The following is an 18,113-nucleotide window of genomic DNA, read 5'->3' as shown; positions in this document are numbered from 1 at the left end:
CATGATAGAGAAATGTATTCCCTTATATCCTTTTGCTATAAGAATTGACAATTCATATAAAACACATAAAGTAAAAATCTATAGTCAGAAAATTGGATTAATTACTATAACCGATTTCTTGACTAAACTGAAGATAGCTCAGTTACTGATTATTTGGAGATACGAATCCCTGGTTTATTAACGCATTTTGTGCATAGATATTAAATATCAAAAAACAGAAGCAAGCAATGTTCTAGGTTCCCAGAAAGACAAAAAGTAACCCTTTAATTCTCCCTATCACAGGGCTGAAAGGAATCTGCCAAGGGTTTTAGACAGGTTTCATCTCACATCCCAACTCTGATGTTTGTATTGTGTAGGGAAGGGTTCTGAGGGCCAGCCAGGCCTCGCAGGAAAGGGCATTCTCATCAATTTATCGGCGATTCTGACAGGGAAGAGGAATTGAGGTGGCAGGTTGCCACTTACCTGTTTATTCCTTATCTCAGTTCAATTTGCTTGATGTTACCAATGAGGCTTAAAGCGGTTGGTTATTTATTTACCATTTCTTTTTAGATTTATTAATTTGTAGCGTGCCTTATTACCAAAACTATTTGTGTGTTACAGAAATACACATAATAATAGTAAGCAGATGAGAAAAACAGGGTAAGAGAGAAAAAAAAAATACATATCCTGGGGGAGAATAAAGTTTGTCCCTGAGGCAAATTCTAAAGCCTACATTTTCACTATGGCCTTTTTCAGCACTGAGTAATCCATATTCAGTGATGTATTAGAGAGGGAGTGGGAGAGGCAGAGGCAGAGGCAGAGGGAGAGAGTGTATGTGTGTGTGTGTGTGTGTGTGTGTGTGTGTGTGTGTGTGTGAGTGAAATATGCACCTCAGAAATGGGACAGGTCCTGGGGCCCCTGGGTGGCTCAGCATCTGACTTCAACTCAGGTCATGATCTTGTGGTTTGTGAGTTCAAGCCCTGCAGCAGGCTCTGTGCTGGCAGCTTAGATGAGTCAGGAGGATTGGGGAGGAGCAATGCAGGTAGGAGAGGAAAAATCAACGCAGGGCTGGAAGGCAACGCAGATCTGGTGGGCTGCAGAAATACCCAAGGGTCCACCACAGCTGGAGTGAAGAGGTGGTGAGGTCAGAAAAATAGGGGCCGGTGGGCGCGGGGGGCAGTAGATAACACAGGGTCTCATAGCCATCGTAAGACTTGTGAATGACATGTAAAGTGAAAAAGCCACTTGGAGTCAATAAGCCAGGACAAGTAAGTTTACCTGTCTTTGGAGACAGGGCCAACCTGTACATTTTGTGCAGATGTGGGCAGCAGTGGAGTACACAGATTTTAGGCACACACCCAAAGATGTTTATCTTTATGGTTCATATTGGTCCATAACATGAAAAGACAGGCTCAGATTGTGACACATCCTGGCAACTGCGTCCGTGTGACAGCAGCACTCCTTGGATGGTGCGGCTGGGGAGATACATAGGTACAAGAGGGGAACGAGGGTTGCCTAATTTGCTGCTGTCTGAGATCATGTATTAAGTGCTACCTCCTCATTTCTCTTCAATGTGGTATTAAAATTCTTCCTCCTGGACATGTGTAAGTGTTGGACCCAAGGTGGAAACCTTGGTCTAGCTGTATCAGGGGTCAGAAAACCATTAATCTATAGAATAAGATCAGGGTATTCATGGATCCAATAAAAAAAATAAAACCAGTCCCAAAAAACTCATAACCAATATATCATTGCTGTGTGTGGAAGCTGAGTAAAGACTGGTGCTATTAGAACAGACAGCCAGAGAGGAAAGCAGAGGACAGAAGGAGAGGAAACTCACAGAAACTCTAGCATGATGACCTACTTCCAGAAGAATGTTCCTTCAAGATCAAATCTGGGAACTTGTCAGGAAGTCATAGTAGAGAATAAAACAGACGCACAGCCTACACGAGGTTTAGAATCTAGAACCAAATATTTTAAATTGTGACTTATAAAGCCACCAAAACACAAGTGAAGTAAACTCCTATGGCTAAAACACATCTTCAGGCAAGTTACTGAATGTTTCTGGTCTTCAAACATTAAAAAGAAGGACAACTGATTCAAGGCCAAAGTGAATTTCAAGTGAGAATGGGTAGAAGAAAAGCACATTAAAACAAAACAAAACAAAACCCTTCCTTTTTCAAAAGATGTCCATCAAGCTGAGTTGCTGAAAATCATGATTTTGCGTATTTGCCGATTTTAGTGTTTAATGACAGCTGAGGAACTACTGTCTTTATAGGGACGCAAAGAGAAGGGACTAGATTTTCCTTTACAATGGAAATGCCACTAGATATTTTAAAATATCATCAACCTCAAATGAGCCACTCTGACAAGAATGATTGCTGTACAAACTGACAACAGAAGACCAAGTGACATTCCACATACTGTGATTTTAAAAGGGGTAGTCAAAGAGACAGCATGAGAAGCATTTATTTCTGCCTCTTTCCAAAAGAAGTTTGAGACTGCTGGCAAAAATATAAGCAACACTACAAGACAGAAATGGATATGGAGAGCTCAAGGTGAAGGGGAAAAAAAAGCCAGGAGTAGAGTGTTACACAGGCGAGTCCCCTGCCAACTGCCAACAGGGGATGTAAATTTGGCTCAGGACTACTACTAGGAACAGCAGTCAAAATTAAGAAGGAAATACAATAATTATGAAACTGAATGCTCACTAGAATAAAAGCAAGCCCAGGACTTAGGAGAAGTTCCCTTTGTCCCAGCCTGAGGGCCAGAAGGAACTTCCTCCTGGGGTCTTCCTAAGGGCTACTACCCCCTAGCAATGCTTGGTCAGAAGAGAACCTGGAGTTTGAGATTCCCCGGTGCCTGCGTGCGATTCTACAAGGGCAAATAGCTATGTGGTTCATGTACTGCTTACTCTCCCTGATGACTCTGTTGTATCTAGGGATAAAATTCACACTCCCTGGAACAGTGACTATCAAGTTAGGCTCTTGAAGAGATGCTTTAGGAGTTCCACCAATTTTCCATTTGAATCTTATTATCTTAGCGCTGAAAAAAACCAAACAGGAAATGCAAGCAGATGTGCGGCACAACAACTTTAAAACACAGATAACAGCCTTCATGTTAAGTCACTCCAAATGGAGACGCTGGGTCAATGTGTCTCCTGCCATCTCTTTGTGTACATTTGAGCTTCTTCAAAATGAATCACTGATTAGGAAAGCTGTAACTCTGCATTGGCATTCTGGAAACTCAAGTCTGCGCATGCCCATTCATATAAAATTATACAAGCAACCTACACACACATCACGCTCAAACAAATGACAGACCAAGAGCAGGTACAACTAGTTGGCATACACCCTCACCATGACCTAACAGCCAATTGTATAATAAAGCTGCCTACCATGTTGACTCAGGATGAAGTGACGTCACTACGACTGGTACTGACTCTAAGTTTTAGGTGCTCCTGGTTGGACTTTTCGGTCTATCATGACGCATTTGAATGGCTGTATTATTAGGGATTCAACATAGAAACAAAACATTTCTAGTTCTCTCTAGCTTCTGGATCAAATTAATTCAAGAGGGTACTGAGATAAAATGCACTGTTAAGAAACTGTCACCTGTGGAACTGCTTATGGGTATAAATAAGCATTTTCCTGAAAGCTATACAACTAAAATGGAACACAGAAATAAATGAAGTATGTTAGGTTAACAGAATGCTGTTCTGCAACTGTCAACCGGAAGTTTCAATCTCAAATTTTTGAGTTCATCAAAACTGCCTCATTGTTTTCCCTGGTCAATTTTATAAACGTTACAATTCTGTATTTACAAAATATATACCTAAAAACCATTAGTTTGAAACATTTTTACTGTTAATGATTTCATTTGACTAAGGGGCTTTCCTACTAAAGAAAAATGCCTAAACTTCCCTTGCTGGAGCAGTTCTATTACAGATGTGGAGATAGTGACCCATCAGTCCCTGGAGACTGGGTGAGGCCTATCATTCCAGAGGGCAGACGAGCAGCCTCATCAATTGATGATATATTAATCTAATCTGACCTAATCCTAATAGAATTGAATACAAACATTACTCTTTTCTGTGTGTGCCATGACGAGGTTGGGAAGCTCGGTGATGCAAAAAAAGAACTACAAATCCTTTAGGCAATCCTTCATAAATCTAATTTCTTCCAATAGCTTCTGACAAGAGCTGGCAGTGGAGAGGTTAAAGTTAACTTCTTTGGCAAGACAGTGAAGTACAGATATTTCCTACTCATGAGTAAGGACAGAGTTGAAGGTAGAGTTTACATTCGCTCATGAAAAGAGGCAATCAGGATGGGTGGGTGTTTCAGGAGCCAATGGGATTTATCCTAGGACTGCCACCACCTAATTTTGACTCAAAGAAAGTCACTTAATCTTCTCTGAGCCTCAGTTTTCTCAATTTTAACATGAAGAGACTAAAACAGAAGCTCTTAACTGGGACTGAATATCAGAAATTTCTAGGAGTTGGCAGTAACATTAATACATGCCAGGGTATGTTCTGAGCAGTCCACATGCACTAACCCATTTAGTCCCCACACGAACCTGGTCTTAGTATCCTGATTTTGTACGTGAGGAAACTGGGGCACACAGAGGTTGAGAAATTTGCCTAACGAAGTTGCAGAGCCAGGCGGAAGGCTCCAGAACCTGTGCTCTTCAGTATAATTGCACGTTACACTGCCTCTCTCTATTTCTCCGAATCTATTTCTCCGAATCTTCTGACTCAGAATCTCCTGAAGAGCCTGGCCATGCAATTTTTAATTCTGGTGAGCACTCCTTGTTAACAGCCTTGACTAGAGGAGATGTAAAGTTCTGTGATTCAGACTGGAGATGAAATAAATAAATAAATAAATAAATAAATAAATAAATAAATAAATTTTTTAATTAAATAAACGCTCAAATTTTTTTTTGTCTCAATCTGACTCAAAATTAAATGGCCTTTAACAGCTAACTGCATTGTATCAAACAAAAAAAGATAATGAATAAAGGGATAGTAGGAAAACTGAAGAAACAAAATGTTAGCTAGCCAGCTAAGCAGGAATGACTTACACAGGGCCATTTAAGTAGATGAACTATTGGAGCAAAAGCTATGCCTATAAAGGGGCCATAACAATAATATTTTCATAATTTATGGCTTAGATTTGGGGGTGACGATGAAACATTTTGGAAAAACCCCTGGAAAGGATCTGTGCTCCTATCCAAATAGGCTGGCAGCATAATTTGTTTCCAGGATCACAAATGACTGCCTCTTCACTTCATCTTTAAAGAAACAGTCCTTATGTTATCAGAGACTGGCCTTTTTGCAAAGTTGGAAGTCTGAAACTATGCACGTAAATGGGGATACTCAAATGGTTTCTCATAAAGGTTCTCTCACATTTGACACTTAATAGAGGCAGGAAGAAGCTATGGCACAAAGAGAAAATAAAGCAGACAAGTGATGCTGGTCTCATAGGCAATTTAGAGAAGCTTAAACCTGGGCTAGCCAGGTCAGTGAGTACAAAGACAGCCAGGAGAAAGAGCCCATGTCCATTGGCAGAGCCATGAACTTGGTCAGGTTTGTTTGTGTTATGAGTGTACTTCCTCACTAATTCTAGATGCCCCATTTAAGGAAACTCAGCCTCTTCTCCTCCTACTCAGTCCACATCTCTCTTAAAAAATCTCATCTTTAAAGTCTCCAACATGAAACCACATGATCCTATCAAGGGCATGGCAAAGCACGTTATCAAACAAAAAGCAACCTTTTAAAAAGTTTAAGCCCCTAATACTCAACTAGAAAAATTTAAGAAAACAGTTACATGTTGCAGGAATATATAGACCTTATTGTTGACCATGAGGGCTGTATCAATTGAAAGTTTCTATTATACTCGATTCCACTGATGAATAAACATGTTTAATCACTAGTATCTCTTCTGCACTGAAGATTCACTAGTTTGGAACTGATGCACTATTTATTTCCATTTAATAACCGCACCAAAAGCACACAAACTCATAAAGCAAATGGGCACTCAATCTGAAAAGCTTCCTGTGAGTGGATGAGAATTTCCAGGCAAGAATAAAAATAAGCTCTTTCTCCTGATCCCTTTATCTGCAATGGTACCAAACTCCCAGTTTCCTACACTCAAAATCTTACACTCAGCTTTGAATCATCTTCCTCCTTGGAGCCACTCCCAGTTTTACATTCCATCAAGGGCAAATCCTAAGGCGGCATGTATCCCCTAGCTTCCCAGTGAGGTACAAGCCTTCCTCTGGCATTAAAATCCCCCACCGTACGGTCCTAGTGAAAAAAAGGCAGGCAGCCAGGCTAGTTCTGGCTTTAAACCTGAGTTTGAGCTGCTCATTCCCACTCTGATCAAGTGCCAAGCTTTTCCTGATGCCCCAAACCACATGCAGTCACTCCCTATTTTATAATTTCTGTAGCACTTTCTTCTCTCTCTCATGATACATCACATTCTGGCCCATATGATGTGTGAAGTTTATTTTCTATGTGAGACAAGAACCTCCTTGAGGGCCAGAAATATGCCTGGGGCACCATCTAGCAAAACCAAAAGCATGATGCTTAATAAATAATGGAATTTCCCACTCACTTCCAAATGTTTAATTTCTCCTCACAAGTGGCTTGGTCTTATGTTTGAAAGAGGTTTATACTTGTAGCAAAACTATAACACTATGTTGTGTCCATTATTATCTAAAACAATCTTGTTTGGATTTGTCAGACAGTGGTCCCTAAAAGAATGTTTCTTTCTGTACATGCGCTAACCCCAGGCATCAAGCAGATGACAAATTACATACCTCCTCTGTGCTGTGTGATCTTGGGGGAGCTGCACACTCTTCAGCTAACCAGGAGCTGAATTTTGTACAGCTAGCTACATTAAAACAGATTACTTGGTTAGATGTCAAGAAAAACGAATTTCTCCTCTAAAAACGAATTCCTCCACTATTCCTCCTCTGCCTTTACTTTGAACTTTGACCCTCTTGGCTATTCATGTGGACTTAAGGAAAGCTGATTTTTTTTTTTGAACAAAATCTTACTACAACTATCACAGCTGTGTATCTCTTTTAGGGTTCTGGAGAAGGGAGCCCTTTTTGTAGCCTGTGGTAAACAGAGGAACATGGATGCTAAGGAAGGGAGGACGGAGATGATGAACTGGCCTTTAGAGCGTATCTGGGGAGGGAGGACATACAGCGGTTCAGAGGTTGGGCTCTGGAGTGAGACTGTCTCAGCGCAAGCCATGGCTCCACCAAAATTCACTGTACTCCTGAGTCATAAGAGAAAGAACCCTCTTTCAACTTCATCTTTAAAACAAGAATACTACTACTGCTCAGAGAGTTGTTCTTACAATTAAATAATCAAACTACTTGGCACAGATTAGCTGCTGGCATCATTCAGGTGTTTACACACTGTACAGGGTTTTTTTCATGGACATTTGTGGAATGAAGATGAGGAAAAGTGAAGAAAGAGGTTATAGATTTCTAAGATCCGTGGTAACCCAATAAAGAAATTCTAAGTCAAACTAAGCACAAATGCCCAAATCAAGATTTTAGAGGCTTTTATTCCCAATGATACTATCGTCGCTTTCATATGATGTTTAAACACCCCAGCCTACTGCTACAGAACTCTAAGGTTCCTATAAAGGAACATGGAATGAACATAAAGCAAATTCCATCTGCTCACAGAGAGAAGGAGTGGTTGTTCTTTTAAAAATTATTGTGGTTATGGCCATTATCTTCAGTGCTGGCTTCCCAATTAGATGCTGCTAAAACTAATATTAAAATAGGTGTGCCGACAGCTTGTGCAGTATTTGGGCAATGCAGGGGAGAACGGCTTTTAATCATGTGTGGGAATAACAAAAAGAAATCCTAAAGAAAAATGTCAGTTGACAATAAGGAGGATTGGCTAAATCTTTAAAGACTCATGCTTACCAAGCCAATGTTACACTGGAGATAAATTTGAAAACAGACATCACTGAGATTTTCTGCCAAAATATCAAACATATGCATACAGTAGGTACTTGGCAATAATTAGCATCTGCAGTTTCATGTACTCATGACAATGAAACTGGAAGTCTCTTACCTATAGTTAGTTTTAATTTTGCTGCAGTGTGTATTTGAATCATGGAGGGGTTAGGCAGAGGGAAGTGAGTCATGTAGTCTATCACCCACAGTCCATATTTCAAGATTTTTGTTCTAATTGTGTAGCAGTAACTCTCAAGAAGGGATTAAATACTGTGTTAATTTCTGAAAAATTTCCACCACCCAATAAAAACCAACTGATAGTTCTAATGATAAAAGTGAAGGAAGAGCTAAGAGAGGTCTAAGAAAGACATGGATCTCTACTAGAAAGTAGGTACCTGTGTGGAATTTTTTTTTATGCTGAAATTATTTTTGTGAAATTCTGGGATTTCCAAGTCTTCAGACTATGTCTTGGTATGTCAAAGATCTATTGTGCATGCCAGAATTCTTTCATACCATGAAAGGAAATCAAACAGTTAACATGCTGAACAAGAAAACCAAGAGATGAATGAAGACGGAGATGATTCAGTTAAATACACTGTTGGTCTGAAACTCTCAAATCTGTTTTGACTGCTGTTTTTAGAAAAAAAGATCACAAATATGAAATTTGGCTCAGTCTCCAATACATCGTGTTTTGCTCTTTGAGTACACAGAACCTTACGGGAATTTTGACCATAAAGAGAGACTTAGATTACAATTAGTAATGCAACATTTTGACTAAGTAATTTGGGATGCCTTTAAAAGGACGAGACAAAGTCTGAAAACTTCACATCTTAGATCACACTTTTCATCAAAATGCCCAAGTTCCTCAGCGTAAGTCCTCATTGAGTTATTCATTATGTGACATCCTACTACGCTAGCAATAATAGAAAAATGCCAAGTCCCTGAAACTATTGCTATTGGTATTTTATGTTTTAAGAATATTTTAGGGGCGCCTGGGTGGCTCAGTCGGTTAAGCGGCCGACTTTGGCTCAGGTCATGATCTCGCGGTCCGTGAGTTCGAGCCCCGCGTCGGGCTCTGTGCTGACAGCTCAGAGCCTGGAGCCTGTTTCAGATTCTGTGTCTCCCTCTCTCTGACCCTCCCCCGTTCAGGCTCTGTCTCTCTCTGTCTCAAAAATAAATAAACGTTAAAAAAAAAAAAAGTTTTAAAAAAAGAATCTTCTAGACCAAGAAAGAACTCTTGAGAGGATAAAAATTAGCTGTTTTATAGCACAAAAACATCTAAAACTTAAAAGAAATTCTGTTATTCATAATACAAATAAAATCTGTATATGGTCAAGAAGCTATACAATAGTAATAAAAACAAAAGTGGCATGCATTTTCTATGATTAACTTCAGAAAACTCGTCATAACTCAATTTCACTTTTTGGGAAGATTTTACTTAAAAAAGTGTGCCAGTGAATAAAGAAAGGTTTTTTTTTTTTGTTTGTCTGTTTTTAAAGAGACGCACCAAATGAGAGAACAAGTATTTTTCTACTGCTTTGTTTCTGCTGACTTTTCTTTTTCGTTCCTCATCTTTCAAAGGAATGAGAAATAAAAATTTGCTAGATAACAGTTTTCAGTACTCTTGTAAAATGCAATTAAAAAAAATACTAAAAATTCAGATGGCTTTCGAATACAATACAGCTCAACGAATACAATATAGTTCAACAGGTTCAAATCTCAATTGTCTGAGATAGACAATACCAAACAAGAAATGATCTGTTGGTCTTTCATTCTCAGTGTGTGTGAGTTACATAAAACACCACCACAATCACTAAGACACTACTTCAACTTGCTTGGAAGACAACACTTAAAGAGTAAATTATACATTAAAGAGAGATCATCTCCTTGTATCAGCTTCTAATTTAGCCCTACATCAAGAGCTTTGCGTTTGGGAGACTCACACGCCTGACTTTGGAATGATGCTTAATGTAGGCAATAAAACCTTTGGTCTGGGTCTTTCATGTCTGTATAGCTATCGGAATATTCCAGTATAGAATCCATATGTGGAGACAGAGGCAGAGAGAGGGATAGAGAGGAAGAGAGAGGGAGAGACAGAGAGAGAGAGAGAGAGAGAGAGTGCACCGCGTGAGCGTTTCTTCTCTTAAAAAATGCAGTAACTCGGTATGTTCAGGCTTCTTGGACTGAGTCATTTGGGAATACCTGAATGACCTTGGATCACCTGGCTCAACAGTCTCTCCTCAATGTGGAAGTGAGAACCAGCTCTCTTTTGGATGGAATGATTTTTCCTACTTCATCACAGGATCATTGTTTTGAATTTAGGGTCCTTCTCATTTCATGTCATTTCTGTAAATTTCAGAAGATTTCATATTTACCTGGGATTTCAGGGTATTAGATCTAGCAGGCCCGTTGTTACTTTCAGAGTACAGACCAAAGGTAACATTATTGGGTAAAAGTTGATTAATATTCATCACAGAATGAGTCGCTTTTAGTTTTTACCCTAAAAGTAACCTAATCATTTTGGATTAAAGGGATGATTACTCCATTTGTAGAGGAAAAACACCTTTAGCAGATAGATTTCTAAAAAAAAAAATTTAGAGTTACAGAGATAAAGATGTATAGGGAAATAATATAAAAGTTTCAAGTTGCCCATTTTCCTGATAGTTGCCCTAGTTTTTTTTCCTGTGCTTTTTCTCTCACTTAATACAACTCAAGTTTTCCCTTTATTCAGAGCTAAAATCTTACAGTCATTTTTAATCATGCTCAAGTCCTGATATTCCTATCTCCTATGCAGTTCCAGTACCTTCTCCTCTTCTCATTTCCTACCACTGCCCTAAGTCAGGGCTGCATCATCTCTCACCTATAAGAGTCTCCTCCTCCAAGCCAACCTTCCTACTTCTGGTAGAATTATAATTCTGAGAGAGAGAAAAAACAAAACAACTCACTGGATTATGCTTCTCTTCCATTACATGCACTTTGTAATTGAAGAATAAACACCAAATTTTTTAGCCTATTATTCAAGGTCTAACAATATGCCCCCAACCTGTACTTCCAGCCCCATTTTCGTCTTTACCCACACTCTCCACTCTGGTCACCAGAAGCCTTGCCAACTAGTAATTGTTGAATGACAGCTACACATTGTGCTCTTTTTTAAAAATTTTTTTAATGTTTTATTTTTTATTTTTGAGAGAGAGAGAGAGAGACAGAGGCAGGGGAGGGTTAGAGAGAGAGGGAGACAGAATCCGAAGCAGGCTCCAGGCTCTGAGCTGTCAGCACAGAGCCTGACGCACGGCTCGAACTCACAGACGGTGAGATCATGACCTGAGCCAAAGTCGGAAGCTCAACCGACTGAGCCACCCAGGCGCCCCAGTGCTCTCTTAAACACCCAAGTGCTGTCCCACCTCTTGGGCTCTTTCTGAGGCCTGGAGGACTATTATTCCACGCTGCATGAAATCTTCCCTGTCCTTTAAAGTCGAGACGCCTTCTACCTGAAAGCAATCCCAATTCCCTGGCAGTAAGGTGAACAAAGCCTTCCTCTGACTTCTCACAGAACATCGCACTCCTTACAACATTAACTTTGTTCTGTTTTCATTAGGGTTGGTTGTTTATGTCTACCTTTGTGGACCATCTTGCTTCTCTGTTTTGCCTTTGTAAAAGTTATATTTGAAAAAAAATACGGCAAACTTGCAGAAAACAGAAAACAAAGGGACGGGAAATAAAAAGTATTGGGTATTACAACCAGGGACATGGATGACATTAAAAAAAAACATTTCCTTTTAATTAGTAACAGGCTATAATATTGTAAGTTAGACTTAATTTCACATTTACACTGAAATCATGTTTTATTGCACTTTGACATGCATTAGATATCTATTGAAAGAAAGGACAAAAATAATGGCTGACCAAGATTGGTTTGGGAATGAAAGAAAGGATACATAAGAGGAGTGGAAATATCTTTTGGTTTTTTGTTCATTTGTTTGTTTTGGTTTTTTTTAATAGTATATTTGCCTTTATTTGCAAGGCTGCTTTATCATTTTTTTAATGTTTGTTTATTTTTGAGACAAAGACAGAGCATGAGCAAGAGAGGGGCAGAGAGAGAAGGAGACATAGAATCTGAAGCAAACTCCAGGCACCGAGCTGTCAGCACAGAACCCAAAGTGGGGTTTGAACCCACAAACCATGGGACCATGACCTAAGCCGAAATCTGATGCTTACGTGACTGAGCCATCCAGGCACCCCAATACCTCCTCTTTTGTTTTAGTATCAATAGACTCTTTCTCCTTCAAAATAAGTTGTGGATACACTGAGTTTTCCAGACCTTTTCATGAGATGTCAATACCACAGTAACCTCTAAGCTACCTAACCACAGCCAACAGAGACTCACACATCTACTCCTGCTGCAAACCAGGAAGAACTATACCAAAGCTTACATACAAATACTTTCTAAATCTTAAAAAAAGATAGTTTGGACACAATGGAAAATTTTACATGCTATAGTCATTATTAAGACAAGAAATAAATCATGAAACCGAAACCAGTCTTTTTTAAGTGCCAAAAAAAAAAGAGCCTCAAGAAGGAGGCGGGCAGTTATGTTAACTATGTTAACATAACCCACTTCCCTGGCTTTTGCAGACTTCAGGATCAGAAAAGCTGTTTGTCGTTTTTTTTCCACCCTTAGTTTTAAATGTAGGATTACATATAATTTAAGTTTATTCTACTAGTTAGGGTTGTGAGGAATAAAGGCATGGGCATGAGGGAGACTAATATTTGCTCAATGACGACTGTGTTCTAGGCAGCGGACCAGCTCCATTCCTCAAATTACTTGATTTAATCCTAATCACAACTTCGTGATATAAGCCATATTTGACCCATTTTACTGGCTCCTAACTGAGAATTAGGTACTTGCCTACCACTGTGGTTGGGAACTCTAGGGTACCAAACACTTGCCATACTGACCTCCATGATTTTATAATACAGGTGAGAAATCTATGAAGATGACACACTGGGGTTACATGGCTGGCTCAGTTGGTAGAGCATGTGACTGTTGATCTCAGGGTCGTAAGTTCAAGTCCCATGTTGGGTAGAGAGTTTACTTACAAAAATAAATGAATAAAATCTTTAAAAAAAAAAAGATACACTGTCAGCATCACATCTATCATAGATACACTGCTGAACAGTGGAACAGGCTCTTGGAGAACAGAACAGTATAAAGATGGCTGACTGTGAGGAAGTGACACATAAAAGTTTAGTATGGTCCAAGCATGAAGGAGGCAGGATGGGCTTGACTTAGCCTTGAAGAATCAAAAAAGGGAAACGGGGAGGCCCCTGAGGTGAGGCAGCAGCAGGAGCAAATCATTCTCACTTGTCACAATGTGGGAGTGGGGGGGAGGGAAGAAAACATTTAATTCTTCTGGCAGTGAGAAGGAAGAAAGGTCATAGAATCTGCAGGACTTGGTGACTGAAAGGGTAATGGGAAATAGTCACCACTGCTCCAAAGCTTCAAGTTGAGAAGAGTAAATTTAGAAATGTGATAGCTTGGAGAGGAAGGAGATAGTGTTGAATCTGAGGTGATAATATGAGAGTGGAAAATGTGTAGAAAATAGTGGCCTTACAAGAAGATGAGGCTATAGAAGAATGAGCCAAAAAGTAAAATCAAAAGAGCAAAAAGTTGAGTAGAAGTGGACAAGGGTAGAAAAGAGCCAGAGAAAATAAGATAGATAGAAGATGCCGGTGCAGCTTCCTTTTAGAACGTGAAGGCAAAATGCAAAGGGTTAAGGTAGCAAGAAAGTGGAAGCGACAAGAGCCCTCAGCCCATCTGTCTCGAAAAATCACCTGAGAAGTCTGAATGAGAGAAATAAAATGATAACAAAGTCAGGCAAAGTATTTGTTTGGCTGGATGTTAGAGAAGGGAGGGAATTAAGACCGTCTGAAGGTCACAGGGTAATAGATTAATCCCTTCTGTTACTCAGATCATCCCATTTCCTAAGCTTGCTTGTTAACTGTGCTGATGTACTTTCCGAGCAGATAACCTTTCAGAAACAGAAGCAAAGTTGCAGCAGCCTGCAATAGTCACGAGGCTCCAACCAGATTTCCTACGCACCTGCCACAACTTAGAAGTTACCTGGTCTGCTTTTCTCATTTAATACTCCTGGAAAATGTATCTACTTTCAACCCCTATCGCCTTACCACTATGGCCAGGCACATCTCTGCCTGGTTCTTGATGCAGGTCTCCATCCGTAACCAGTTCCCTCCAGTCTGAGCCCTGTCCCGTGACCATGTTGATCTATACTTTCCAGGGTCAGGAGTCTCTCTCTGACTGGGGGTGAGGCTGCTTTCTTACTCTCGTTTCTTCTAACATAGCATGTATATATTCGACTCCAAACATAGCTTTTTAAAAATATTTTTTGCTTTCCTCTCCTGTTCTCACAGCCCTTATATCATTCTTGTCTTAGACTTGTGCATTGTTTGTATGGAACTAGGTCACTACTACAAACATTCTTAGATATCTTTTCCCGTCTTTCTGTTGGATAATACTCTAAAATAAGCCCCCCAAGTTACTTGTTTCAATTGTTGCCCCTCCTGCAGTTCATCCCTTAGGGTCAATTTATAAATATAGTGCTAAATTTTTAATTCTAAAACATTTTTTCATTTTTAGACTTATGAATTTACACCCATCTTTTCTGAGAAGTTTTGATACCTACTTTCTAAAAAATCTCTAATTATGTCCACTGGGTTTTTTAGGCTGTGGATGAGTCACTTTTCCCATAGGATGAGTCACTTCCATGTCACCAACTAGTATTCTTTATTGGAAACAATTAAATCCAGAACAGGAATGCCCTTTTTTCTCTCTCTCTACATTCTAAGACACAAAATCGTCAGCAAGTCAAACTGGTACTTTTCAGAGGCTCTGTGGTAAATGGAATGAAGCTCTCAGCAGATACTGGCGTATGTATGTCTTGCCTCTGTATAAAACATATCAGGAGCACTATCATCAGAGTTAAGTATCAAACCAGGGGTTTTGCCGATAACAGGAAGGAGTGACAGTGGCAAATGTTTATTGCTGTTATTGATAATAGCGAAGAGAGTGAACCACATTAAGATAATTCACACACATTAAAGAGACCAAGAACAAAAAAAAGGAGTGAATTGTCTAGGAAGAGTGAGAAAATGATCTTCTACTGCACCTGGAATATGATTTGACTCAATTAAAAAAAATTACTGGCCTAATTTTTCTTTTTTTTTTTTTTTTTTTTTTTTTTTTTATTTATTTTTGGGACAGAGAGAGACAGAGCATGAACAGGGGAGGGGCAGAGAGAGAGGGAGACACAGAATCAGAAACAGGCTCCAGGCTCCGAGCCATCAGCCCAGAGCCTGATGCGGGGCTCAAACTCACGGACCGCGAGATCGTGACCTGGCTGAAGTCGGACGCTTAACCGACTGCGCCACCCAGGCGCCCCTGGCCTAATTTTTCAAGTACATACTTACTATGCATAAAACATGGCATTCCTCTATTATTTTATGGTTATTTAACCTCTGTCCCCTTGATATTAAAACTCACCTTACATGATTCAGAACTAGCTGAGGAACTATTTGTCTTTTGAAGTCCTCTCTCCTCTTATACCCAAGAACTGGAGGGCTAGCTTCATTCTTTTGTTTCCTCCAGTTATATTTTTAGCTCCTTAGACTTTATGGCGCTCTATCTACCTGTAATTATGCTGCAAAAGCATAAGAAGACGCCAGTAAAGACGAGCAGCAGACAAGATAGCAAAAGGCCTATTTGTGGTCTCGAACAGCTGCAATGGGGCAGGGCACGCCTGGCCAAGTTCCCTCTGACTCTGGCCAGGAATGACAAACCCCACGGGCTGGACTGGCCTTCGGAGGAGTCCCTAGCACAGGACATTATTTCATTATTTCACTGCCCCTAAAGCAAAGGGCTTCAGTCAAAGTCCAAGAAGGCTGATCAAAAGGGTAACCCAGGAAAGGCACAGGGAGGGTGCTGGGAGTGGTGGCCTTAGAGAAACCCTCCAGACCCTGAAGAACTACCACCCACCACCCCACCCTCCTCTCTAAAAACAAAACAAAGCAAAACCACCACCACCTCCTTATGGAAGGCCAGATGTTACTTTTAGTTCCAGTTTGGAAATACTGCTCAAGTTCTGAAACATTTTTTTTTTCTTAAAATGATAAGTAATATATCTGTATTTTACCCAAGACAACAGAAATGAGATGCCATTAATCAGATGTTTAGAAATGGGAATGTTTTTCAGGGAACAGAAACCATTCTCAAGTGGACATTTTCTTCCGCAGTTATGTAAAACTCCTTTTTTGTAAGGGGACATTACTGTCTTTGGGTAAATAAAAGATGTTGTTTGTGTAGGCTTTTATAGCTCAAAGTGATTAGTCTTTACACAATGATCCCTGCACTCTGTATACTGCTTCTGGCTCCTTGATTTAAATTAGCGCTTTCTTACTTAGTGAGTTAACGTAATTTGCAGCAAAGCAACATATTTATATTCTGTTCATCGACCACATTAGCATATAATGCATATTTACTTCAGAACTTCATGCACACGAACACATTTCTTCACAAGACTCAGAAAGGGCGGCAGTGAGAAGAGAAATCGGAATTCTGGAAGCAAGAATTCCCAAAGAGATAAGGGTGAACAACCCAGACCACAAAGCTGCAGGTGCTAGTGAGAACACACTATTATTTCCTGGCCAAAATTAACTCTTACACACGCTTAAAACACAGTTAGATGGTAACTACCTTTCCGACAAACAGTAACAGCTGAAGTTTCTCTTGTTATGGGATAGACCGGCCTCCACAGATGCTTCCTCAAAAAAATGAGCAGTCCTAAAAAGGATCCAGCCATACGTTTTGAAAAAAATTCTCATTTTACTTCTCATATGCCAATGAAGTCCAATTCTACTGCGAAGGTGTTCCAGTTTATTTTGTTACACAGGCATTTTGCTGATGTTAATGCTGTGTCCAAAGACTTAGAACTTGGAAACTGTCATTTTGCCGATAATGAGGATTTACACTTGTACTAAACCTCTCCTTTAACACAACCGATGTCACTTTAGAATACGATAAAGGATAAAAGAAATATCTATCAGCTAAAAACAACCAAGAGTAACCGGTACTTACGGCTGGCACAGCTTCACCAGGTCCTGGTCCGTGGTGTTGGGAGGCAGTCCCCGGATATAGAGGTTCGTTTTGCTTAGCTGGTCCCATCCTGAGTTGCTGCTACTGCTGCTGTTGTTATTACTGCTGGTGGTGCTGGGGCTGGGAGGGGCCATGGGGTGGGCTGGGACCAGAGACTGCTGAGAAACAAAGATGAGGAGTGTCAGAACACTAGCTGCAAGGTATTTAGCACCATTCAGAGGCTATAAGAGCTCCGCAACAGAATACACATACAGATCATCTTAAGCGACTTTAATATATATATTTTAATTTACACCTTAAAAAAGTCTCTCCATTATACAGAAAAAGCCCTCTCCTTCAACATGCAATGAATTGTAGAATTTTATTCAGTAGAATGTTCTCCATGTGTCCCTTGAATAGGACTAAATTTATGTAAGATTAACGTATTCACACATTTTAAGGAACACATCTACTGAGACTCTAAATTAACTTGCATGAAGTTGTATGATAATAATCATTTTACTGTACCGTAATTTTCTAGTAATTCAGAAGTCACTAGACTTTTGAAAAGGTTTTCAAATTCTGAATAACATTTGATTGAAAGTTGCCGATAATTTTATTAAGAGTCTTGGGGGAAAAAGATGACTCTTCGAGTGTAAGAAAGTTTGAGTTCAATCACAATGCTGAAATAAGGAAGCCTGCACCTCGTTCTAAGTCTGGCACACAGCTCCACTGAGACATTTGGATTAAGATTCACAGGCATGCTGCCTTTCGCTCTGTAAGATTCACAGGCATGCTGCCTTTCGCTCTGGCTAAGCCTGTGAAATTTAACCCCTGTGAGAACGGTGTGGTAGCTGGAAACCTTCCCAAGTCGCGCAGCAAGGAACAGAACTTGGGTAAAGCCTGAACCTAGGGCTCAGTGTGGTTTCACAATCAGTAGGCACCTAGGAAGACTGTCTGAAACCACTCGCACCAGATAATTCTCTGTCAACCAATCGAAAGACACCAC

At 40.0% G+C, this 18,113-nt stretch overlaps 1 protein-coding gene across 8 annotated transcripts in view; it reads right to left on the bottom strand.

Moving 5' to 3' along the window:
- RBMS1 (RNA binding motif single stranded interacting protein 1) overlaps nucleotides 1-18,113 on the bottom strand; it is a 221,000-nt gene that overhangs the window by 76,171 nt on the left and 126,716 nt on the right. For 6 of the 8 annotated variants that reach the window (XM_058715167.1, XM_058715171.1, XM_058715173.1 and 3 more), the window contains one exon: nucleotides 17,108-17,283. In XM_058715167.1, coding sequence (XP_058571150.1) covers nucleotides 17,108-17,283 — 176 coding nt within the window. The remainder of the gene's footprint in view (nucleotides 1-17,107; nucleotides 17,284-18,113) is intronic. The other 2 variants (XM_058715168.1, XM_058715172.1) reach the window with 1 other exon arrangement.

The sequence above is a fragment of the Neofelis nebulosa genome, chromosome 2, assembly GCF_028018385.1.
Source record: "Neofelis nebulosa isolate mNeoNeb1 chromosome 2, mNeoNeb1.pri, whole genome shotgun sequence".
NCBI lineage: Eukaryota > Metazoa > Chordata > Mammalia > Carnivora > Felidae > Neofelis > Neofelis nebulosa.
This window is presented reverse-complemented; position numbering and strand designations above follow the sequence as displayed.